Source organism: Pleurodeles waltl, chromosome 8, assembly GCF_031143425.1.
Source record: "Pleurodeles waltl isolate 20211129_DDA chromosome 8, aPleWal1.hap1.20221129, whole genome shotgun sequence".
NCBI lineage: Eukaryota > Metazoa > Chordata > Amphibia > Caudata > Salamandridae > Pleurodeles > Pleurodeles waltl.
This window is the reverse complement of record NC_090447.1, coordinates 349,444,706-349,469,767: the sequence shown is the minus strand read 5'-3', so window position 1 is coordinate 349,469,767 and position 25,062 is coordinate 349,444,706. Positions and strand designations below refer to the sequence as shown.

Here is a 25,062-nt window from a genome sequence, read left to right as displayed (position 1 = left end):
GGGCGAGGCCTGGCTTCACAGCAGACCCACGCATACCCGAGAGATTAACTCTTTTGTGGCGCTTGCAGGATGGGGGTCTTAGGCAGTTGCACTGGGACTTCATGTTGTGATGGTGGTGTGCCCCTCCTTTCCTGAGACGTTTGTGGATCCCTGCAGCACTTCCCTGCGCAGCACCTGGAGTTAACAACTGAGGGAGATAATGTGGCTCTGATCGCAAGAGGCTGCTAACTGTGTCTGACCCTCTGTCCTAGAACCTGCGGTGGAGAATAGGAGCACCAGTGAACGCCCAAGGAGGCCTGTTTGTGGGCTGCACTGCCGGAGTGGCTGATGCCACCCTTGGAGTCTCCTTGAGTACCGAGACGCTGTGATGCGATACCATGTCAGCACCTAGAGTGGTGCAATATAGCAGGACTACAGAGTGCTGGACTGGCTGTCTTGCCCTCCACTTCGACTGCTTGCTGCAAAGGACCTCCACTCCACCTTTTGTGGGACGACCTGTAGACTGGACAGTGGATTGAGGCGCTGGTGTGACTGCTACTGGAGAGCGACAACTGCCTTGAACAGGTGGTTGGGGCTCACATGGTGGTGACGTAGGAGCCCTGAATTGCAGACTGAGAGGCCTGGACATGCCCCCCTCTCCTTCTACCACCTGGGGACATTGCCTGATACGAACCCACGAGACTCTGTGTGGTGAGGGTGATGCTGCTTTTTTGCGAGTTCTGAATGCCGGTGAAGTCTGCCCCCATGACCTTCCGCCTCAGTACAGCAAGGTCCGACTCCTGCAGATTGGGATTAATGGCCAATAAGGGTAAGGACAGAGAGCTCCGAGGCTCACAGCAAACAAAAATTGACCAGTACGTGGCCGTTGGGTCTATAGGGGGCTGGAGGCCTGCAGGAGCCACAGGGCCGGACGGGGTTCAGATCCTGCCGATTATCTAGGCATCAGGGGCCGTAATGCAAGTGAAGATTTTGGCTATCTCACTAGATGTGACCATGGATAGATCTTCTTAAGGTGGCAAAGAGGTCGGTAGCCACAGAACAGAAGGTGTCCAAACTACAAGAGAAAATGCTGAAATTACAGACTGCAGAGACAGAACTTGGGACTCACTGGCAAAAGACTGGAAGCCGCACTGGAGGGTCACTTACACAGATGCAACATGCGCATTGTGGGATTCTCGGAGAGAGTGGTGGGGCACTGCACCGGAGCTGTTCCTAAAAGCATGGATCAAATCACAACTCCCGACCTGTCACAGTTCTTTGTAATGGAACGGGCCCATAGATCGTTGGCTCTGACGCCCCCACCGGAGGGTCCCCCCGAGAATCATTAACGCTAAGTTCCTTAATTACAGGGACTGTGACGCGATCCTGCAAGAGGTGCGTTGAAGGGGTAGTCCCACATGAGAATCAAGTTAGCCGAATTTTCCCTGATTACATGCGCACAGTTGAGCTGCAGCGACAATCGTTCGGAGGTGTGAATCAAAACTGAAAGCTAATGGCCTCAAATATGCGTTACTTTTCCCAGCCAAACGCAAAGTACTACATGAGGGACTTCACACTTCTTCACAAACAAGGACCAGGTCTAGGACTGTCTAGAAATCAGAGGAGATGGCTGGATATGGCACACCAGGTCACATGGTAGCAGAGTCAGAGGGATTGAAGGAATGGCTGATGAGCGGGGATGAGAAGCAGACAATGGCAACGTTTCACATCCGGAACTTAGGTGGTGGTGCGCCGCAATGGTACCTTGGATCTGGAGCATAGTCGTTTGGAGCTGGCGGGGGCCAGGACTCTGGTGGAATCTGTCACCACAGCTACATCGGTTGTGAGTGGCTCAAGTGGGACAGAGGACACACAGTTATCAGGAACGACTTTGATCTGACTGACTGCCCTGAGCGAGTGTGGCCTGCTGGAAGAGAGAACTGCAAAAGGGGGGGGGAGAATCCTACCAGAAGTGATGTTCTTCTTCACTAGGACATTTGGAAGATTTGGTATTGTATACATGCTGTATGCACTGAACTACTGCATTACCATGGTTGTGACTGTGTGGTTGAATATGCAGACATTAATCTCAATGAAGGGATGAGACCTCCTTTTCTCCTTCTCTCTTTTCTCCCTACTTCTCACTTCTACTATCTTTCTTGTGCATGTGTGGCTGTGGTGAGAGGAGGGAAACTAGGACATGGGCACCCATTGTGGCAGAGTGCGGCTCCGGAGACCATGGGATCCTAACCACACCTCACCCTTGGGTTAATTTCATTTAACAAAAAGGACCACAGACCAAACTGTACATCCGCACAGTCATGGGGTGTTCTGGTTACCTATAGACTGGGTGCGATTCACACAGGGAATGGGGAGACACAAGTTTAGTTAGTAGGGGTGGGCTGTTTTAATGTTTCAATGTGTGGTGAGTGGTGGCTCTTGCACGGGCAGACACTGGGGTGGGGGACAGCAGGTTGGCGGAGGGGGGGAATTGTTGGATGCAGCGATGACTCGCAATGCTTGGTCTGTACATGCTTTCTTATGGGTAATGTGAGTGGCCTGAATTTCTTTGTTAAGAGGTACAGAACACGCTTCTATTTAAGACGGGTGGGGCACACATCGCTCTATTACAGGAGACACACCTACTAGAGGGAGAGGCCCAGAAAGTGGCTGGAGCAACTATACTCCTCTGAAGCCAGAGGGGTACAAATTTGGGGGGGGGGGGGGCCTAGAGTTCTATTCCAACTGCCTGGATATGTTGCAGAAGTGGCAGGTGGTACGTGTTCCTACATGGTATACTAGACAATAGGAAGTAGTGTCTTCTCAATGTTTATGCCCCTAATAATGATGATGAGGATTTTTACAAGACCCTGGAGGCTGAACTCCTGCCCTATGCAGGAATGCCGGGTGTGTGGGCTGGAGATTTTAACTGTCTCTTAGATGGACATCTGGATTGGTATCCACCCAAGCTGGGCACAAAGCCCTGTATGGTGGCGAGCTTCATGAAACAATGCCCCAGTGCAACTCGTGGATATCTGGAGGGACTTACACTCCACAGCCACGGAGTTTTCCTGCTTCACACCGACCCTCGAGGTGTATAGCCGACTGGATAGTTTCCTGTTGACAAACAACAGTGTGCTGGACATCCAGGAAGTGAGCTATCAAGGGAGCTTTCTGTCGTACCATGCCGCCCTCCTACTAGAGTGCGGGATGCAGGGGCGAAGACCAGATATCCGTTATGGAGACTAACATCGGATTCGGAAGGGGTCCCGCAATATAAGATAGACATGCAATTGGCCCTGCAGGGATATTTTGATACCAAATGGAAATCCACTCAATCATGCGGAACTGAGGGAGACAAGCTCAAGGTGGTCTTAAGAGGTGAAAGCTTCACCAAGACCTCCAGAATCCCAAAAAAGCTGGAGCGCAAACTGCGAGAGGGGGAGAAACACCTCAATAGTCTGAAGCATCAGACGGTAGGATGCAAGGCACATGAGGTGCAGAGACTGGTAGAATCCACCTGGGACAAACTAGTTTGACACGTGCACCGGGATATTAGACAACAAGTACATAGAGAGGCAGACAGAGCAGGACGCATGCTGACTTGGTTACTCAAGCCTGAAAGATCTCTATAAGGAAATGGCTCCCTGTTGCAGTTACCCCCCACTTTTTGCCTGATACTGATGCTGACTTGACTGAGAAGTGTGCTGGGACCCTGCTAACCAGGCCCCAGCACCAGTGTTCTTGCACCTAAAATGTACCATTGTCTCCACAATTGGCACAACCCTGGCACCTAGGTAAGTCCCTTGTAACTGGTACCCCTGGTACCAAGGGCCCTGATGCCAGGGAAGGTCTCTAAGGGCTGCAGCATGTCTTATGCCACCCTAGGGACCCCTCATTCAGCACAGACACACTGCTTGCCAGCTTGGGTGTGCTGGTGGGGAGAAAATGACTAAGTCGACATGGCACTACCCTCAGGGTGCCATGCCTACCTCACACTGCCTATGGCATGGGTAAGTCACCCCTCTAACAGGCCTTACAGCCCTAAGGCAGGGTGCACTATACCACAGGTGAGGGCATAGGTGCACGAGCACTATGCCCCTACAGTGTCTAAGCAAAACCTTAGACATTGTAAGTGCAGGGTAGCCATAAGAGTATATGGTCTGGGAGTCTGTCAAAAACGAACTCCACAGCTCCATAATGGCTACACTGAATAATGGGAAGTTTGGTATCAAACTTCTCAGAATAATAAACCCAGACTGATGCCAGTGTTGGATTTATTTAAAAAATGCACACAGAGGGCATCTTAGAGATACCCCCTGTATTTTACCCAATTGTTCAGTGCAGGACTGACTGGTCTGTGCCAGCCTGCTGCTGAGAGACGAGTGTCTGACCCCATGTGGTGAGGGCCTTTGTGCTCTCGGAGGACAGAAACAAAAGCCTGCTCTGGTCGGAGGTGCTTAACACCTCCCCCCTGCAGGAACTGTAACACCTAGCAGTGAGCCTCAAAGGCTCAGGCTTCGTGTTACAATGCCCCAAGGCACTCCAGCTAGTGAAGATGCCCGCCCCCTGGACACAGTCCCCACTTTTGGCGGCAAGTCCAGGAGAGATAATGAGAAAAACAAGGAGGAGTCACTGGCCAGTCAGGACAACCCCTAAGGTGTCCTGAGCTGAGGTGACTCTGACTTTTAGAAATCCTCCATCTTGCAGATGGAGGATTCCCCCAATAGGTATAGGAATGTGCCCCACTCACCTCAGGGAGGAGGCACAAAGAGGGTGTAGCCACCCTCAGGGCTAGTATCCATTGGCTACTAACCCCACCAGACCTAAACACACCCCTAAATTGAGTATTTAGGGGCTCCCCAGAACCAAGGAACTCAGATTCCTGCAACCTAAGAAGAGGAGGACTGCTAAGCTGAAAAACCCTGCAGAGAAGACGGAGACACCAACTGCTTTGGCCCCAGCTCTACCGGCCTGTCTCCCCACTTCTAAAGACACTGCTCCAGCGACGCTCTCCCCAGGGACCAGCGACCTCTGAAGCCTCAGAGGACTGCCCTCCATCTAGAAGGACCAAGAACTCCCGAGGACAGCGGCTCTGTTCACCCAAGACTGCGACTTTGCTACAAAGAAGCAACTTTGAAACAACTTGCGTTTCCCGCCGGAAGCGTGAGACTTGACACTCTGCACCTGACGCCCCCGGCTCGACTTGTGAAGAACAATCACTTCAGGGAGGACTCCCCGGTGACTGCGAGACCGTGAGTAGCCAGAGTTGCCCCCCCTGAGCCCCCACAGCGACGCCTGCAGAGGGAATCCCGAGGCTCCCCCTGATCGCGACTGCCTGCTTCAAAGATCCGACGCCTGGTAAAGACTCTACACCCGGAACCCCCAGGGCCTGAAGGATCCGACCTCCAGTGCAGTTGCGACCCCCAGGTGGCCCTCTCCCTTGCCTAGGTGGTGGCTACCCCGAGGAGCCCCCCCCCTTGCCTGCATCGCTGAAGAGACCCCTTGGTCTCCCATTGAAACCTATTGAGAACCTGACGCATGTTTGCACACTGCACCCGGCCGCCCCGTGCTGCTGAGGGTGTACTTTCTGTGCTGACTTGTGTCCCCCAAGGTGCCCTACAAACCCCCCTGGTCTGCCCTCTGAAGACGTGGGTACTTACCTGCTGGCAGACTGGAACCGGGGCACCCCCCTTCTCCATTGAAGCCTATGCGTTTTGGGCACCACTTTGACCTCTGCACCTGACTGGCCCTGAGCTGCTGGTGTGGTAACTTTGGGGTTGCTCTGAACCCCCAACGGTGGGCTACCTTGGACCCAAACTTGAACCCTGTAGGTGGTTTACTTACCTGCAAAAACTAACAAACTCTTACTCCCCCCAGGAACTGTTGAAAATTGCACTGTCTAGTTTTAAAATAGCTATATGTGATTTATGTGAAAACTGTATACGCTATTTTGCTAATTCAAAGTTCCTAAAGTACCTACCTGCAATACCTTTCATTTGAAGTATTACATGTAAATCTTGAACCTGTGGTTCTTAAAATAAACTAAGAAAATATATTTTTCTATACAAAAACCTATGTCTCTGAGTGTGTGTTCCTCATTTATTGCCTGTGTGTGTACAACAAATGCTTAACACCACTCCTTTGATAAGCCTACTGCTCAACCACACTACCATAAAATAGAGCATTTGAATTATCTTTTTTTGCCACTATCTTACCTCTAAGGGGAACCCTTGGACCCTGTGCATACTATTCCTTACTTTGAAATAGTGCATACAGAGCCAACTTCCTACAACCTCCACCCACAATACTCTCACTCAAACACCATGGGGGTGGTGTGGTTGTGGGTCAGACAGCCATTAACTCTTAGATGCATGATCACTTGGCAGGTGTGTACGGTAGGTCGAAGGGCAGTGTAGAACAGGTGGTGGTGAACTTCCTACACCAGGTTGAACTCCTTAGCCTACAGAGGGACCAGTTGGAGGAGCTGGATATCACTATTCAATTAAAGGAACTGCAGGAAGCCCTGCCAGACATGGCCCAAGGTCGCTGCCCTAGACCTGACAGTCTCCCTGTCGAGTATTTTTAGACATACTCCGCCGCCCTTCTCCCTGCGCTGCTACAAATTCTCGATGAAGCCTGTAACAGTGGTACCCTACTGACTCATATGCGTGAGGCCTTGATAATCATGCTCCCTAAGCCTGGGGAAGATCCCACCAATACTGGCTCATATAGACCACTATCCTAACTTAACGAAGATGTTAAGCTCCTTGTGAAAGTTTTGGCACTGTGATTGGGCAGAGAGGTCACCCATCTAGTGCACAAAGATCAGTGCAGCTTTGTACCTGGAAGAGGGACCCCTATGACTCTTAGGAGACTCTCCCACATGATGACGAGACCCAGGGCGAGGTGTTAAAGAGGCTGCACTGGTTGAGCTACACATAGAAAAGGCATTCAACACCCTCTCATGGGACTATTTGTGGGAAGTAATGCAATGGATGGATGGATGTGTGCCCGGGATTTCTACAGTGGGTCCGCCTTTTGTATCAGGACGAAGCTGTGCACTGGCCAGACAGTGTTTCCCGCCTTCAGCACAGAGAGGGACCACAAAGGAGTGCCTGCTGTCCCCACTCCCATTTGCCACTGGCCATACAGTTGAGACCAGGAATGAGGGACTGTGGAATCCATGTGGGTGACAAGACTCAAGTAGTATCCATGTACGCCGACGATACCCTGCTATATGTGAAAGGCTCAGCACACTCGGTACCTCGCCTACTGTGGCTGATGTCATGCTTTGGGTGGGTGTCAGGCATACATGTCAACCGCCACAAGACGGTGGTTTTCCCCTTGGTGTCCTTCGCAAACGGAGAGGAGGTTGATCTCCCTGAGGTGGGACTGAAGTGGGAGGGGAAACACTTTCGCTACCTGGAGATGCATATGACGCATGACCCACACCAGCAATATGAATTGAACATGGGAAGGTTACTTGCGTGCCTTTTCAACTCCATATGATTCTGGAACACACTGCTGTTGTTGGTATTGGGAGGAGTGGCATTAACCAAAATTGTGTTTATACCCCTTTCTCTTTACGTCATACAGAAATCTGTGTCCTGCCAAACCCCTTGTTCAAGGAACTGAACACATTTTTAGTGTCCCTGGTGTGAGCTGAAACAGAGTTCGACTGCAGATCCTAAAATTGATGTGGCTGAGGGTGGCTTGGGCCTCTCGGACCTCGAGCTCTACTACTTAGCAGGCTTGTTACAATATGCAACCCTATGGCGTAATATAGACCCCCAGTGGGAAAAGACGCTAATAGGGGGTCTGGCAAACGCAGAAGCCCTTCCCAGGATGCTTATGCGAGCCCGTAGATCACCTGCCAACGGGTGGTGAGACGGGTGGCACGGGCCTGGGAACAAGGTTCTAAAGCAAGACCCTACGCCAGGTTGCCTCCCATTTGGTGGCTGCATCTTTTTGTACGTATACAAAACTCCATGGATGTCACACATTGGTTGGCAGGTGCGCCTCATACAGCGGGAGACCTATACTTGAATGGGATTTTCATGAGTGTAGAGATGGGAAAGCAATATGGTATAAGACCGGAACTGTTCCTTCTATATGCTTATATCTCCCACACAGCAAGAGAGCTTTGGCTGACATTTCTCAATAAGCCTGGTGAATCGCACACATGATGCTGGAACCCAGCTCCACCTAAGCAATCATATCCAGATTGTATGCAGCGCTGAAAAATGATAGGCACACAGACCTAGCGCTCCCCTGTGTGCAGAAGTATGCAAACTTAAGAGGACCCTCACCGACAGAGAGTGGCGACATACCCGAGCACTGATGCAGGAGGTGGCCAGTAAGGATAACTTACCTGTAAATCCTAGTTCTCTTCCAGGGGTATCCCCATCAAAGTCATAAACATTGAATATTCCCGCCCTCGTGCGGGGACCCCGGAGCATACATAAAATACACACATATAAAAGTATGAAATATGCACGAAAAGGAAAATGTCACTTACCCAGTGTACATCTGTTCATGGCATGAGACGCTGCAGATTCACATGCTGTGCACATCCCGCCATCTAGTGTTGGGCTCGGAGTGTTACAAGCTGTTTTTCTTCGAAGAAGTCCTTTCGAGTCACGAGATCGAGGGACTCCTCCCTTTTCGGCTCCATTGCGCATGGGCGTCGACTCCATCTTAGATTGTTTTCCCCGCAGAGGGTGAGGTAGGAGTTGTGTATGTAGTAATAGTGCCCATGCAATGGAGTAAATATGTATGTACATAATGTGGTTAAAAAGTGATATATTTACAAATTTACAAATGTTCAAGACTAATTTTTCTCAACTTAAAAACGGCTACAGGCTCCGGGGAGGTGGGAGGGCGCATGTGAATCTGCAGCGTCTCATGCCACGAACAGATGTACACTGGGTAAGTGACATTTTCTGTTCAATGGCATGTGTAGCTGCAGATACACATGCTGTGCATAGACTAGTAAGCAGTTATCTCCCCAAAAGCGGTAGTTCAGCCTGTAGGAGTTGAAGTTGTTTGAAATAAAGTCCTTAATACTGCTTGTCCTACTGTGGCTTGCTGTGTTGTTAACACATCCACACAGTAATGCTTGGTAAATGTATGAGGCGTAGACCATGTGGCTGCCTCACAGATTTCAGTCATTGGTATGTTTCCTAGAAAGGCCATGGTAGCACCTTTCTTTCTAGTTGAGTGTGCCTTTGGTGCAATAGGCAGTTCTCTTTTTGCTTTTATATAACAGGTTTGAATACATTTAACTATCCATCTGGCAATGCCTTGTTTGGATATTGGATTCCGTGTATGAGGTTTTTGGAAAGCAACAAACAATTGTTTTGTTTTGCGAATTTGTTTTGTTCTATCAATGTAGTACATTAGTGCCCTATTGATGTCTAATGTATGTAATGCTCTCTCAGCTACAGAATCTGGTTCTGGAAAGAACACTGGGAGTTCCACTGTTTGATTTAAGTGGAACGGTGATATGACCTTAGGTAAGAATTTAGGATTTGTTCGTAGAACTACTTTATGTTTGTGTATCTGAATAAAGGGTTCTTGTATGGTAAAGGCTTGTATTTCACTTACTCTTCTGAGATACGTGATAGCTATTAGAAATGCTACTTTCCATGTTAAGTACTGTATCTCACATGAGTGCATGGGTTCAAAAGGTGGACCCATGAGTCGTGTTAATAAAATGTTGAGGTTCCACGAAGGAACTGGTGGTGTTCTTGGTGGGATAATCCTTTTCAGACCCTCCATAAATGCTTTCATGACTGGGATTCTGAATAATGAAGTTGAGTGCGTAATTTGCAGATAAGCTGAAATTGCGGTGAGATGTATTTTAATGGATGAAAAAGCTAACTTGGACTTTTGTAAGTGTAGTAGGTAGCTTACGATGTTTTTAGCAGATGCATGTAATGGTTGAATTTGGTTATTATGGCAGTAATAAACAAATCTTTTCCACTTATTTGCGTAGCAATGTCTTGTGGTTGGTTTCCTAGCTTGTTTTATGACCTCCATACATTCTTGTGTAAGGTCTAGATGTCCGAATTCTAAGATTTCAGGAGCCAAATTGCTAAAAACAGCGATGCTGGATTCGGGTGTCTGATCTGTTGTTTGTGTTGAGTTAACAGATCTGGTCTGTTTGGCAGTTTGATATGAGGCACTACTGAGAGGTCTAGTAGCGTTGTGTACCAAGGTTGTCTTGCCCAAGTTGGCGCTATTAGTATGAGTTTAAGTTTGTTTTGACTCAATTTGTTTACTAGATACGGAAGGAGTGGGAGAGGGGGAAAAGCGTATGTAAATATCCCTGACCAACTCATCCATAACGCATTGCCTTGAGAAGGAGCCTGTGGGTACCTGGATGCAAAGTTTTGGCATTTTGCGTTTTCTTTTGTTGCAAATATGTCTATTTGCGGTGTTCCCCATTTGTGGAAGTAAGTCTTTAGTATTTGGGGATGAACTTCCCATTCGTGGATCTGTTGGTGATCCCGAGAGAGATTGTCGGCTAACTGGTTTTGAATTCCCGGTATGAACTGCGCTATTAGGCGAATTTGGTTGTGATTCGCCCAATGCCATATCTTTTGTGCTAAGAGACACAACTGTGTCGAGTGTGTCCCTCCCTGTTTGTTCAGATAATACATCATGTCTTCTGTTTTGACAAGAATGTGTTTGTGGGTTATTATAGGTTGAAATGCTTTCAACACTAGAAATACTGCTAGTAGTTATAATTGATTTATATGAAGCTGTCTCTGCTGAGTGTCCCATTGTCCTTGGATGCTGTGTTGGTTGAGGTGTGCTCCCCACCCTATCACGGAAGCATCCGTTGTGATCACGTATTGAGGCACTGGGTCTTGAAAAGGCCGCCCTGTGTTTAAGTTTATAGTGTTCCACCATTGAAGCAAGGTGTATGTTTGCGGTCTATCAACAGTAGATCTTGAAGGTCACCCTGTGCTTGTGACCATTGTGATGCTAGGCACTGTTGTAAGGGCTGCATGTGTAATCTTGCGTTTGGGACAATGGCTATGCATGAGGATATCATACTTAGTAGCTTCATCACTAGTTTTACTTGGAACTTTTGTTTTGGGTGCATGGCCTGTATTACGTTTTGGAATGCCTGTACCCTTTGTGGACTTGGAGTGGCAATCCCTTTTATTGTGTTGATTGTTGCTCCTAAGTACTGTAGTATTTGACACGGCTGTAGGTGTGATTTGTTGTAGTTGAGTGAGAAACCTAGCTTGTGAAGGGTTTCTATGACATACTTTGCGTGTTGTGAACACCGTTCTTGCGTATTGGTTTTGATTAACCAATCGTCTAGGTACGGGAACACATGTATTTGCTGCCTTCTGATATGGGCTGCCACTACGGCCAGGCATTTTGTAAAAACTCTTGGCGCTGTTGTTATTCCGAATGGCAACACTTTGAACTGGTAATGTACCCCTTGGATTACAACCTTAAGTATTTTCTGTGGGAAGGATGTATAGGTATATGGAAATACGCATCCTTGAGGTCTAGTGTTGTCATGTAGTCTTGTTGTTTGAGCAATGGGATCACGTCTTGCAGTGTCACCATGTGAAAGTGATCTGATTTGATGTAAATGTTTAATGTTCTGAGATCTAGTATAGGTCTTAGAGTTTTGTCTTTTCTGGGTATGAGAAAGTCCAACGCTTGGACCTCCAGTTGTAATAGATCCATGTGTTTGGATATGTTGTGTGTTTTCGGTGGTACATCTGGAGGGAATTGTAGAAATTCTATGCAATAACCATGTTGGATAATGGCTAGGACCCACGTGTCTGTTGTTATTTCCTCCCAGTTTTTGTAAAAATTGGTTAGTCTCCCCCCCACTGGTGTTATGTGTTGGGGATTTGTGACGCTGACTGTTTATTCTGCGGTGTTTTGGGACTCTGGAACTTCCCTCTAATTTTAGTGAAGTTCCCCCCTCTGTATTGTCCCCGGAAACTTCCCCTCTGATATTGACTCTGGTAAGTGGGTCTTGTTTGTGAGGTTGAGGGTTCTGTGCTCTGTCCCCGAAACCCCCCCTCTAAACTGTGATTTACTAAATGTGCCTCTGCTCTGTGGGGAGTAGAGTGCGCCCATGGCTTTGGCCGTATCTGTGTCCTTTTTAAATTTTTCAGTAGCAGTGTCCACCTCCGGCCCAAACAACTGCTGTCCGTTAAAAGGCATATTCAGCACCGCTTGTTGAATTTCCGGCTTGAATCATGAGGTGGTAAGCCATGCGTGTCTCCATATGGTGACCGCTGTATTTACAGTCCTAGCAGCTGTGTCAGCTGCATCCATTGCTGAACGTATCTGATTGCTAGAGATACTCTGGCCTTCTTCCACCACTTGTTGTGCCCTCTTTTGGAACTCTTTGGGTAGGTGTTCTATGAAATGTTGCATTTCGTCCCAATGAGCCCTATCATATCTAGCCAGCAAGGCCTGTGAATTGGCAATGCACCATTGGTTGGCTGCCTGTGCCGCGACCCTTTTCCCCGCTGCGTCGAACTTGCGACTTTCCTTGTCTGGTGGTGGTGTATCTCCCGAAGTGTGTGAGTTCGCTCTTTTGCGAGCTGCCCCTACTACCACTGAGTCCGGTGTTAATTGCTGCGTGATGTACACAGGGTCTGTTGGTGGCGGTTTGTACTTTTTCTCCACCCCTGGAGTAATGGCCCTGCCTTTCACAGGCTCCTGAAACACTTGCTTGGAGTGTTTCAGCATTCCCGGTAACACAGGGAGACTCTGGTACTGGCTATGTGTGGACAACAGTGTATTAAATAGAAAGTCATCTTCTATTGGTTCTGCGTGCAGGGTGACATTGTGAAGCGTGGCTGCTCTTGACACCACTTTTGTGTAGGCAGTACTGTCCTCAGGTGGTGACGGTCTCGCTGGATAACAGTCGGGACTGTTATCTGATACAGGCGCATCATAAAGATCCCATGCGTCAGGATCATCCTGACTCATTCCTGTATGAGTTGGAGACTGCATCATTGGTGGAGTGGCTACCGGTGATGGTTGTGGTGAGCATTGTGAGGATGGTGGCGGAGTTACTTGTTTTGCCACCTTTGCTTGTGGTTGCCTGTCTTTTTCTTGGAAGGCAAGTTTCCTTTTAATTCGGATTGGAGGGAGAGTACTGATTTTCCCTGTGTCCTTTTGAATGTGGAGCCTCCTTTGAGTGTAATCTGGCTCCCCTGCCTCTAGTTCCTATCCGAATCTGTGTCCTTGCATCTGCGAGGACAGGCCCTGTTCCTCGGTGTAGGAACTTGGTTTCAGCTCCGAGGCTGGATGTTTGGGTATCGAAAACATTTCGACTGTCTTTTTGGGCTCCGAAGACACTTTTTTGCCTTTCGGCGTTCTGATCTCTCGGTGCCGACTCATTTCGGTGCCGCCCTCTCAGTGCCGAGATTGCTCTGACCTGGTGTCGAGTCTGTTCTGTGCCGGTATCTCGACCGGAGTCGGATGACTTCGAAACATGCGTGCCCTTTTTCGGTGCCGATGGCCAGTCACCTAATTTTCGGGTTAAGCCATGGCCTGTTGGCAGTGGCGTCCCCTGGGCTTTAGTGAATTTTCCGTGAGTTTTGGGCAGTGACGTCTTACTCACGGTTCTCGGCGTCTGTTCGGGATTGACCTTGTCCGAGTCCGAATCCGCGATGGAGAAGGTTTCTTCTTCTTCCAAGTGTTGTTGTCCTGTCGGCGCCGACGCCATTTGTAGTCTTCTTGCTATTCGGTCTCTTAGCGTTTTCCTCAACCGAAACGCTCAACAGGCCTCGCAGGTATCCTCTTTGTGTTCGGGAGACAAACACAAATTACAGACCAAATGCTGATCTGTGTAAGGATACTTGTTGTGACATTCGGGGCAGAAGCTGAATGGGGTCCGTTCCATTAGCCTTGAAGATGCACGAGGTCGGGCCGAAAACCCCGAAGGGCCACCCTAGCTCTTCAAATTTCGGTGTCGATCTGTTGTAACTAACCCGATACCGAACGCAAACAATACCGTCAAATTTTCCGAGATTTAAGTAACTTTCCGAACCGAAACACGGAGCGAAGAGGAACACGTCCGAACCGGATGGCGGAAAGAAAACAGTCTAAGATGGAGTCGACGCCCATACGCAATGGAGACGAAAGGGGAGGAGTCCCTCGATCTCATGACTCGAAAAAGACTTCTTCGAAGAAAAACAACTTGGAACACTCCGAGCCCAACACTAGATGGCGCAGATGTGCACAGCATGTGTATCTGCAGCTACACATGCCATCAAACATATATATATATATATATATATATATATATATATATATATATATATAGCATTTTTAGTAGACAAATTTCATACCAAACTCATGTACACGTGTGTACAACAGCAATGCAGACTATATTCATAAACAGGCTAAAAATGCTTTAATTATATATTTTTTTATTTTTTTTTAAGCAGTCCCTTTCAAAATTACAATAAGAGAAAAACTTTCCAAAGCCCCAAAGCTGGGCCCAGTGAAAGAAGCAGTAGTAACATCAGTGAAAAAAGAGAAAAAAACTGCATTGAAAACAGTGGAGCATTATTAGCCAAAAGGCTGCATGCAGGTTAACACAGGAGAACCATAACATTCTGGCACCGTGCCTTTAAGACCCTGAGCACCTCCAGTATCCCACCATGCCTCAGGGGTGAAGGAGAGGTGTCAGTTGGTTCACAGTTAGGTCAGTACTTTTTTACGGTGACAACGTATCCAGCAGAATAAAGAGATAGTGTGTCCTGCACTTCTAGGAGACTTGCGCCCTGGGAGGAGGGTGGTTTTTTTATGACTTTGATGAGGATACCCCTGGAAGAGAACTAGGATTTACAGGTAAGTAACTTATCCTTCTCTTCCAGGGGATCCTCAACAATAGTCATAAACATTGAATAGATTAGCAAGCCCATCCCTTAACTCTGCAGACTGTCTAAAAGAAGTGCAGGAAGAGATATACATTATGCAAACAAATTTCTCAGAGATGCTTGCCCAACTTGGGCGTCTGCTCTGGCATCTGAGTCCAAACAGTAATGCCTAGTAAATGTATGTACAGACTTCCACGTAGCAGCCTTACAAAGTTCAGAGATTGGAACATTATTAAGAAGGGCAGCAGTAGCTGCTTTTCCTCTTGTCGAATGAGCCTTAGGCCTAGCCAATAACTGTTTGTTAGCCAAATGATATGCAGTAACAATACATGAAACTATCCATCTAGATATGGTTCGTTTTGAGGCTGCCTCGCCTGTTCTCAAATGACCGTAATTTACGAATAAGTGGTGAGATCGTCTTATCAGTTTGGTCTTATCCAAGTAAAATTTTAGCCCTCTTTTCAAATCCAGGGAGTGCCAAGCTTTCTCCGCCAGAGTATCCGGATTGGGGAAAAAAGTTGGTAGAGAAATAGTCTGATTGATGTGAAAATCTGACACCAGCTTCGGTAAGAATGATGGATGCATTCGTAGAACCACTCTATTCTCATGGAAGACCGTGTATGGTTCTTTGGAGGACAAAGCCTGAATTTCACTGACCCTCCTCGCGGAAGTAATGGCTACAAGAAAAGCCGTATTCCACGTAAGGTGTTGCAAAGAAGCTTTGTGGATAGGTTCGAAAGGAGGGCCCATCAGTCTAGATAATACTATGTTTAGTTCCCATGGAGGAGAGGGTTTTCGAATGGGTGGAAAAACCTTTTTCAAACCTTCTAAGAAATCCTTGACTACTGGTCTTGTAAAAAAGGATTCCTGAGAAGGTGACTTACGATAGGCTGTAATGGCAGATAAATGTACCTTAATAGATGACAGTTGCAGGCCCGTTTTCGCCAAATGGAGCAGGTAAGACAGTATGACCTCCTCCTGAGCCAGTATAGGATTCTGACCTTGCTGACGACACCATATGAAGAACCTCTTCCACTTGAACGCGTAAGAACGCTGTGTGGAAGGTCGTCTGGACTCCTTTAAGATGTTCATGCACTCCTGCGAGAGCCTTAGGTGCCCATACTGCAGGAATTCAGGAGCCATGCCGTCAAGCTCAGAGAGGGAAGGTTGGGGTGAAGTATACTGCCTCCCAGCTTGCAAAGGAGATCCGGTCTGCACGGCAGCCTCCTGTGCGGCTGTTCTGAAAGGTTGAGGAGATCCGTGTACCAGAACTGACGAGGCCATTGCTGGGCTATGAGAATCATTCTGGTGCTGGATCTGTAGAGTTTGTTTATCACAGCAGGTATGAGGGGAATCGGTGGAAAGGTGTAGAGAAATATCCCTGACCAGTCGATCAACAGGGCATTCCCTCGAGACCCCAGACGGTAGGACCTGGACGCGAAGTCTGGGACTTTCTTGTTTTCCTCGTCTGCGAAGAGATCTAATTGAGGCCGACCCCACTGAACGAAGATGTCTTCGACAACTTCGTCGTGAAGAACCCAATCATGGGCGTCCTCGAGGGTTCTGCTTAGGAAGTCCGCCTCCACGTTTTGCTGCCCTGGTAGGTGAATTGCTGTAAGAGACATTCCCCTTGCTAAGAGCCAATGCCAGATGGCCTGAGACTCCCGAGATAGGGGCAGGGATCTCGTTCCTCCTTGTTTGTTCAGATAATACATTGACATCGTATTGTCCGGTTGCACTAGGAGAGATTTCCCCTGAATCGATGGAGCAAAAGACTTTAGAGCCAGATGAACTGCTCTGAGCTCCAGCAGGTTGATGTGGTACTCCCTTTCGTTGTTGGACCACAGGCACTGAGCTTGAAGGGAACCCAGATGAGCTCCCCATCCCTGAAGCAACGCATCCGTTACCAGAGTGTCAGACGGGATTGGCTGATGAAATGGAACTCCTACTGAGAGGTGATGTCTGTGCATCCACCATCGTAACGATTGTCATCCTCCTATTGGAAGACGCATTCTGTCCTCCCAGCGGCCTGTACTCTGGTTCCAGTTGTTTTTCAGCGCCTCTTGACGAGGCCTCATATGCAGCCTGGCATTCGGGACAATGAAAATGCACGAGGCCATGGAGCCCAACAGAGATGTCACCTGACGGGCCGTAGGTGCGTGGGACCTCAGAAGGTCTTGACACTTTCTCCTTATTGATAACAGTCGTTCCTCCGAAAGATACACTCTTTCGAGCTCTGTATTCAGTATTGCTCCTAGGTAGTGGAGGGTTTGTGTTGGGATGAGGGTGGACTTTTGGTAGTTGACTTGTAGACTCAGAGATCTGAAAACACTGAGCACAATGTCCAGATGGTTTTTCGCCTGCTCTGGAGAGGAGGCTTTCAGTAGCCAGTCGTCTAGGTATGGATAAATGATGATTTTCTGCTTCCTTAGATGCGCCACTACCGTTCTACACATTTTGAGAAAACCTCGAGGGGCAGATTTTAGGCCTAAAGGAAGCACCTTGAACTGATAGTGTTGGGAGGCTATCAGGAACCGTAGGAATTTCCGATGTTTGGGAATGATTGGGATATGAAAATACACGTCTTGCAGGTCTATGGAGCACATCCAGTCTCCTCGATGCAGCTGAGGGAAAATCTGGTGGAGAGCCAGCATCCTGAACTTTTGCTTTTACATGTACTTGTTCAGTAGTCGTAAGTCTAGAATCGGTCTGAAAACTCCTTCTCGACCCTTTTTTGCTACCAGAAAATAGCTGGAGTACACCCCTTTCCCTCTGTGTGCGACTGGGACTTTTTCTATTGCTTTTTTCTGTAAAAGAGTGTGAGCCTCTTTGCGTAATAGGCTCATGTGAGCTGGATTGCATTTGGTTGGTGGCAAGTGAGGAGGAGGTTGTCGGAAAAGAAGAGAGAGTACCCATTCTCTACAATGTTCAGCACCCATTTGTCTTTTGTTATGCCACGCCACTCGTGAATGAACGCTGTGATACTTCCCCCAACCAGAGTAGTGCACGGTGTTAAGGGAAGCGAATCCTCATTGTTTTGCAGGAGCTTTGGGTGTAGACTGCTGAGGTCTGCTTGACCCTCGGTCTCTTGTGGCTTTACGAGATTGGAAGAGTGGACGCCCTTGTTTCTGTTGTGGCCTTTGGGACCAATGAGGGGCTTGAACCCTCTGCTGGAACGGGCGCCTGTCGTAAGGTCTATACATTCGCCTGAAGTATTTTCTTTCCTCAAGGCCCACTGCCCTCATGGTGTCAACTTCTGCCTTCATACGCGCCATCTCCTCATCTGTGTGGGTTCCAAAAAGCGAGTTTCCATTGAACGGAACGTTTAGGATACGCTGCTGCGCTTCTTGCTTCAATCCTGTGAGTCTTAGCCAGGAAGACCTTCTCGCACAAACCCCATGCACGTAACCATGTGCTGCTAAGTCAGCCCCATCTGCTGCCGCACTGATGACCTGACTGGAGACCAGACTTCCCTCCTGAAGGATCTCCTGAAAATCCTGCCTGTCCTCTCTAGGCAGCTTTTCTGTGAACCTGCTCAGCGAGTCCCAGAGTGACCGGTCGTATCTGCCTAGGAGTGCGGAGGCGCTGGAGACCTTCATCATGGAAGCCGCCATGCCACACATCTTCCTCCCCAGAGAGTCCAGGTGTCTACTCTCCTTGTTCGGTGGAACCGTGGAGGATGATGCCACTGAGTGCGTCTTCTGGGCTGCGGCTAGTATGACTGAGTCCGGCGGTGGATCAGTCCTGAGAAACAAAGGATCTTTCTCAGGTGCCTTATATTTCTTTAAGATCCTAGCAGGAGCTGATTGAAGGTTGGCTGGTGCTAAAAAGGTGTCCATGGTTGGTTGTAAAAGACCAGGCACCAGTGGTAACAATTTCTTTGAAACCGCCCTGTGTTGCAGGGTTTCAAAGATCACGGATGAGGAGGTTGAAGGCTCCGGGACCTCAATATTCAGCTTTTGTGCTCCCCTGAGAAGCACCTCGTTAAAAGTTGTGATATCGTCCACCGGGGAAACTCTAGCTGGTGGAGAATCCGTTAGGGTCGGGGAGTTCCTTCTTACTGAAGACCCAGACGATGTGGACCAAGAAGGAGACCTTCTGCGATGGCGTGATCGTGATCTGGATCTTCTCTGGGAGCGTGACCTGCTCCGAGATGTTGTAGCGGCGCGCCGAGGCCTAGTGGCCGACTGGCGAGACGCAGAACGAGCCCGTCCTGCCTGCACTGTTGGCGATGGTGTTCTCGGGAGAGAAGCCGAAGGTGAGTACATCCTCGAGTATTGCGAGTCCGGAGAAGCAGTTGTTTTATTAAGGCTCTCCAACCACCTTGGCAACAAGTTGATGGGCGACACATGCCCAGAAGATGCGACTCTCGACCACCCAGATGAACCACTCCTTATGGAGGCCACCGGAGTTGTTGGAGTTTTCTTATCCAAAAGCGGTAGTCAACGCTCTTCTCCTTGTGAGATAGCCAAACTTGTGTTGACGTCGAAAGGAGTGTCGCGGATTGCTCTGGTCTCGACGCTGAGCGCCTTGACGGTGACCGGCGGTCCCTTGACCGTGACCTGCTCGACGTCGTGTGCCTCGCCGTCGAGTGATGGGCCGTAGACGGCGGATGTCTTTGCTCTCGCCGTTGAGGCGATTTCAACGTCGTCTTCCGTGTCGTCGAGGGGTGCGAGGCCTTCGGCGGCGAATGGACGAGCCGGTGCTGGCTCGACGTCGATCGGTGGGTTGCCGTCAACGGAGATCTGCCCCTGTGGTGGCCATGTACCTTCGACGTCGTATCTCTCGACGTCGGTCGGGTCGCCGTTGACAGCGATCTATGACGATGTGACGGTGCCAGCGATGACGTCGACGGGGAACAAACAGGTACCTTACTACCTGCTGACGTCGATCTAGCCTGTCTCTCCTGAGAATGGCTTGTGGGCTGCCAGGGAAGTGAAGAGGACAATGTCTTCTGTCTCTCATGAAGACCATGAAGTCTCATCTTCTCCCTGTCCTTCAGAGTCCTTTTTGACATGTTCTTGCAGTGTCTGCAAGTGTCAGGGCAGTGACTCTGAGGCAAACACACAATGCAGAGAGAGTGTGGATCTGACTGGGCCTTCTTCTTCCCACAGGAAGGCCACTTCACAAAATGAGAAGGCATTTTCCAGTCAGGAAAAAATCTCTTGACTCAGACAAAGGTGTAAAATGTCGAGTGAAAGTAGAAAAAACGCTGTTTTAAAATATTTTCCTGAGAAAAAACTCAGAAAAACTGAGAGCTCAATGCTCCAGGATCCTCTCAGAAGAAACCGGAAAAAAGAACTGACCTAACTGTGAACCAACTGTCACCTCTCCTTCACCCCTGAGGCATGGTGGGATACTGGAGGTGCGCAGGGTCTTAAAGGCACGGTGCTAGAATTTTATGGTTCTCCTGTGTTAACCTGCATGCACCCTATTGGCTAATAATGCTCCATTGTTTTCAATGCAGTTTTTTTCTCTTTTTCTCTTTTTTCACTGATGTTGCTACTGCTTCTTTCACTGGGCCCAGCTTTGGGGCTTTGGAAAGTTTTTCTCTTATTGTAATTTTGAAAGGGACTGTTTAAAAAAAAAACTCCATAGAAATAAAGCATTTTTAGCCTGTTGATGAATATAGTCTGCATTGCTGTTGTACACATGTATACATAAGTTTGGTATGAAAATTGTCTACTAAAAATGCTATATATATGTATATATTTTTCGTGCATATTTCATACTTTTATATGTGTGCATTTTATGCATGCTCCGGGGTCCCCGCACAAGGGCGTGAATATTCAATGTTTATGACTATTGATGTGGATCCCCTGGAAGAGAACACCTGGTTTAAATCTACACAATTTTACTACCTGCATAGGGTATATCTCACTCCGCAAAGACCACAGAGGGTGAACCCCACGGGTATGGCCACATACGCTCGGTGTGGAGTAGCCTCCACCGGATTTGCACATATTACCTGGACATGCCCCTGTATAAGGCCTTTTTGGGGAAGATAAAACAGGAGCTATATAAAATGACAGGCACAACAGTAGACTTAACAATGCAACACTGCCTCTTGGGGTTGTTGTCAACTCCTAAAGGGGGCAGCAAGTTGTGATACAGGTTTGTTCACCTGGATCTGCTGCTTGCCAGGATACGCACTGCGATCCACTGGGCAAGCCCATTGCTGCCAAAAGTGAAAAAAAGTGAGTGTGACCTCCTGGAATGGGCCATGGCAGAGGAATGCTAACTCTGAAAGGTCCACACAGATGAACATGTGGAAAGAGACCTAGGGATAAGGGGTGACATGGTGGAACTGATTCGGACCTCCAGTCAGTGGGAGGCCGGCGCCGACGACTCATTCTGCGATGCCTTCACACACCCCTGCGCTGGCAAATTGACCTTGGTTAGTGAAGGCTAGGGGCTGTGTAGGTCAGGTGTCCATTGGTAGCATGTGAATCTAGATGCAGCCAGGCTGGAGTCTGGATGACGCAACACTCCGAGGGGACTTTCCCTCCCTTCCACCCTGGTTCGGGCAGATAATGCTACCCACATTAGATCTGCTTGATCATGAGGGTGGGACCGTCCAAGCCACACTGTCTGTCATAGAGCATCTGGCAAAACATAAATAAACACATTTCCAAAAAAATACAAATAATGTATCCTGTCTCAGGGATGTAAGGCATGGCTTGCAAATATTACAGGAAGCCTTAGGGGACATGGCACACAGGTGTGTGTCATGTAGTGTTTTCACTTTTTGGAGCACCTTGTCATGTAGCCTGCAGTGGCAGTCTGTATGAGTTTGGTGCTGGCTCCCTTAGAGTGGCACAAGTTATGCTGCAGCTCCTAGGGGACCATCGTTAGTAACTATACGGTAGGTACCAGAGATAACACTATGGACTTACAGAGGTGCTAAAGGCCTGGTCACTTTGGGAACAAGTGACCAGTGGTCTTGTTTTTGGGGAAGGAACAGTGGCACTGGGGACCTGATCAGCAGGAACACATTGCACTTCAGTCAAAGTTGCATCAAAAACTAGGCAGAAAATGGGGGCTTCTACAACTAGAACCCAGTTTCAAACACCTAGCAACCAGTGTAACATGACTAAAGTTAACCTTCACCCCCAATAGAAGGATAAATATTAGCACCCTTAAGCCAACAACTGGTAATTCGCCTGGACTTCAAAAAGGCATTGGGCACTGACCTAGAGTGGATGTTTGCTAAGGACAAACTTTGATAATAGCTGGTTTGCCCTTAGGCCAAGATAAGGTCTAAGTGCAGAAGAAGCCCCCAGCTGATGTGACCTGCTAAGAGGGTTAGGGGTTGCACTAGGCAGTAAGAGGGTACGACACCAGAAGAAAGCTAGAGCCATAGACCCAGTAGACTAAGATCCTATGTAAGGGGCTTCTAGAGAGCTCAAGTCATCCTTTAGGATATAAGGGCTTTGAAGTCCATCTGCCCTGTGTCAATAAAATAACAAATGCATTAACAGAATTTGAGAGATTCATTTGATTTGAAGAGCTGTAACCAGCTGTGAGTGGTTGCATTATCCTGATCCATTCAGTACCATCCCTTGGCCCAACTGAGTCTATCGGCCAACATTCTGCCATGGAAAAAACAGGGGTTTTAGTTCTTTATTGCATCTACTGGGACATGGTCCCATTGGCTGTAAACAGCTGCCTCGATTCTGAAATCAGCTGAATGGTCACTTTAGTGCTGTTTCTAAGGAAGGCATGCTTACAGTTTTGAATGCCAACTAATTTTAAGCATCTCTGTTCTAATTCACAGGACCTGTGGGTCAAGTGGGTGCCAAATGAAATTAAAATTATAGCAGCGATGAGCCCATTTTGAGATATATGTTCAGCTTCAGTGGCTCATGCTCTGGTTAACCTCCACCCAGCAGCCAGAACCATCTCCCCTCCCTTTCTTTACTCTTGACTTTGGATCTTCCTTTTATATCTATATAAAGAAACAGATTGGTCACGGAGTGAACATTTAGACAAATAAAGCAAACATTCATAATAATACAAAAATGGTCATTTTTCAAACACAACATTTTAAAGGAAGCTATTATTTTAAGACACTATAGGATATGAAGCATAATGACAAAAATAGTAACTGATCAAGCTTTGATTTTGAATACCAAAGAAACCTACAGTTGTCATTCAGGTTGAAGGTCTTCAGTATGGCTTTCAACTCGTGAAGCTTCTGATGAGATCGAGCATGAACACTGTCTATCAATAGCTTCTCTATTGATAAGTGATCAATCTGCAAAATTGTGAATCGAAAAATACAGTAGTTATCACAATAGTCAAGTAAAACAGCATACATTACTTACCACAGCATCCTCTAACTTTCAGTCAAGGATGTGGCTGTGACATGCACAAAAGCAGGAATCACGTTAGAAGAAAACACTCCAAGGATAACCAGTAGAATGAAATCCCTTATTTTGTGAAGGAAAATCAATTTAACGTAGTACTCAGACATAAGATGCCCATGCATCTGATGCAGCCCACAAATGGTTGTTTTAGAATTATATATATATATATATATATATATATATATATATATATATATATATATATATATATATATATATATATATATATATATGTCACCTTGAAAATAATTGAGGTTTTTTTTTATAAAAAAGGATGTTTCAAGTAAATTATTTACATTCTAACTCTTGCTGCAACAACACACGCAGCTAAACCAAGAAATGTACCACTGTGGCTAGAGGATTGGCTAAACTACAGAAAAAGAAGATTTCCCAAAAATTCAGTACATCTGGGAGCATGGCCTTTTTTTAGTATGCTTTCAGACATGTTTGCATATTGAGATTTGATATCTGCGCACCTCTTCTGTTCAAGCTATACTATTCAATACGATTTTGCCCATCAATCGACAGTGAGATTTCTTTATTTCTATTTAAGACTCCATGTGCCGGATGTACGAAGCCTATTTGCATTTCTTAACATTCAGAATCAGTATTTCGGGCTGTTAACAAATGCAAACTGGGCTTGTCTCATGTACAAAGCCCTTTATGGAATCGCAAACTGCAATTTCTACCATGTAGAAATCACAGTTTGCGATTCTCAGAATAGGAAATGCAAATAGGGATTTCCTATTTGCATTTCCTATTCTGATGTACCATGCATTTCCAAAATGCAATTTGAGCATTTTGGAGATGCAATTATTACCAACTTGAAGTAGGTGGTAACCAGGTGCAATTAAAAAAAGCACCCCAAAGGTGCTTTTTCTAATTGCAATAGAACACACAAATTTTGCTTATGTATATGTGTGCTCTACAGGTGCACCCCTATATTTGGGGTGCACCAAGGGTGGACTTTTTCCCATTGCTATCCCCTGGTTTTGCATTTTCTAAATAGCGATTTCTTAATGAGAAATCGCTATTTAGGAAATTAACACCTAGCCCAATTACTCAAATGCAATGGGAATTCTCTAATACGAATTTCATAAAAGCTTTGTAGGAATCGCTATTAGGAAATCGGTACCTTTATGCATAGCATTTTGCATGTCTTAAATAGCAATTTCTATGAAGTCGCTGTTTAAGAAATGCAAAATTGCATTTTCATAACTCTGGTCCCATATAACTGGGGGAGGGCCAGTTATCAATGAGACAAGATTAACATCATGTAATCAAGAGATCTTTTAGATCTTGTTTTATGATCACGTATATATACTCAATTGGAAGCTTTTGCCGGGGAAACAAATTGGATGAACTCAACTTTATTCACTCTTATTAGGTGATGTCTTAAGGAGGAGACTTAAGACAAACTATCCACAATAGCTTGATCAGTCAGTTATCAAGAATTATTCATTCTCACTATTCAAAGAGACTACTGTATCCAAGAAATGAATGTAACAAAATAAAAATAAAAAAGTGAAGCATAATAAGATATATTTTCTCTAGTCCCTTTTTGAACACGATCGAATAATTTTGAAAACTAAGCTCAATCAGGAGTCCATTATCTGAGAAAGTCAAGAATCGTAAGAGGAAATTAGGCTTGTTTTTGTATTCTGGACAGAAAGGACATCTAACAGGAAACTATCCTATTTGTCTAAAAATCGAGCATGGAAACAAGAGGACTATTCCTTGATGCAGGGACAAAAGATGCAGAGTGTATCTCAATATGAATCCTTATAGCATGTTCATAATATTTAATCTTTTACTGGATTTACTGTGTT

The 25,062-nt window shown here is 47.0% G+C and overlaps 1 protein-coding gene across 2 annotated transcripts in view; it reads right to left on the bottom strand.

Annotated features, from left to right (window-relative positions):
* The window catches only part of MED14 (mediator complex subunit 14), an 801,766-nt gene that overhangs the window by 684,057 nt on the left and 92,647 nt on the right, over positions 1–25,062 (bottom strand). For both annotated transcript variants that reach the window (XM_069204216.1, XM_069204217.1), the window contains exon 10: positions 23,010–23,121. In XM_069204216.1, coding sequence (XP_069060317.1) covers positions 23,010–23,121 — 112 coding nt within the window. The remainder of the gene's footprint in view (positions 1–23,009; positions 23,122–25,062) is intronic.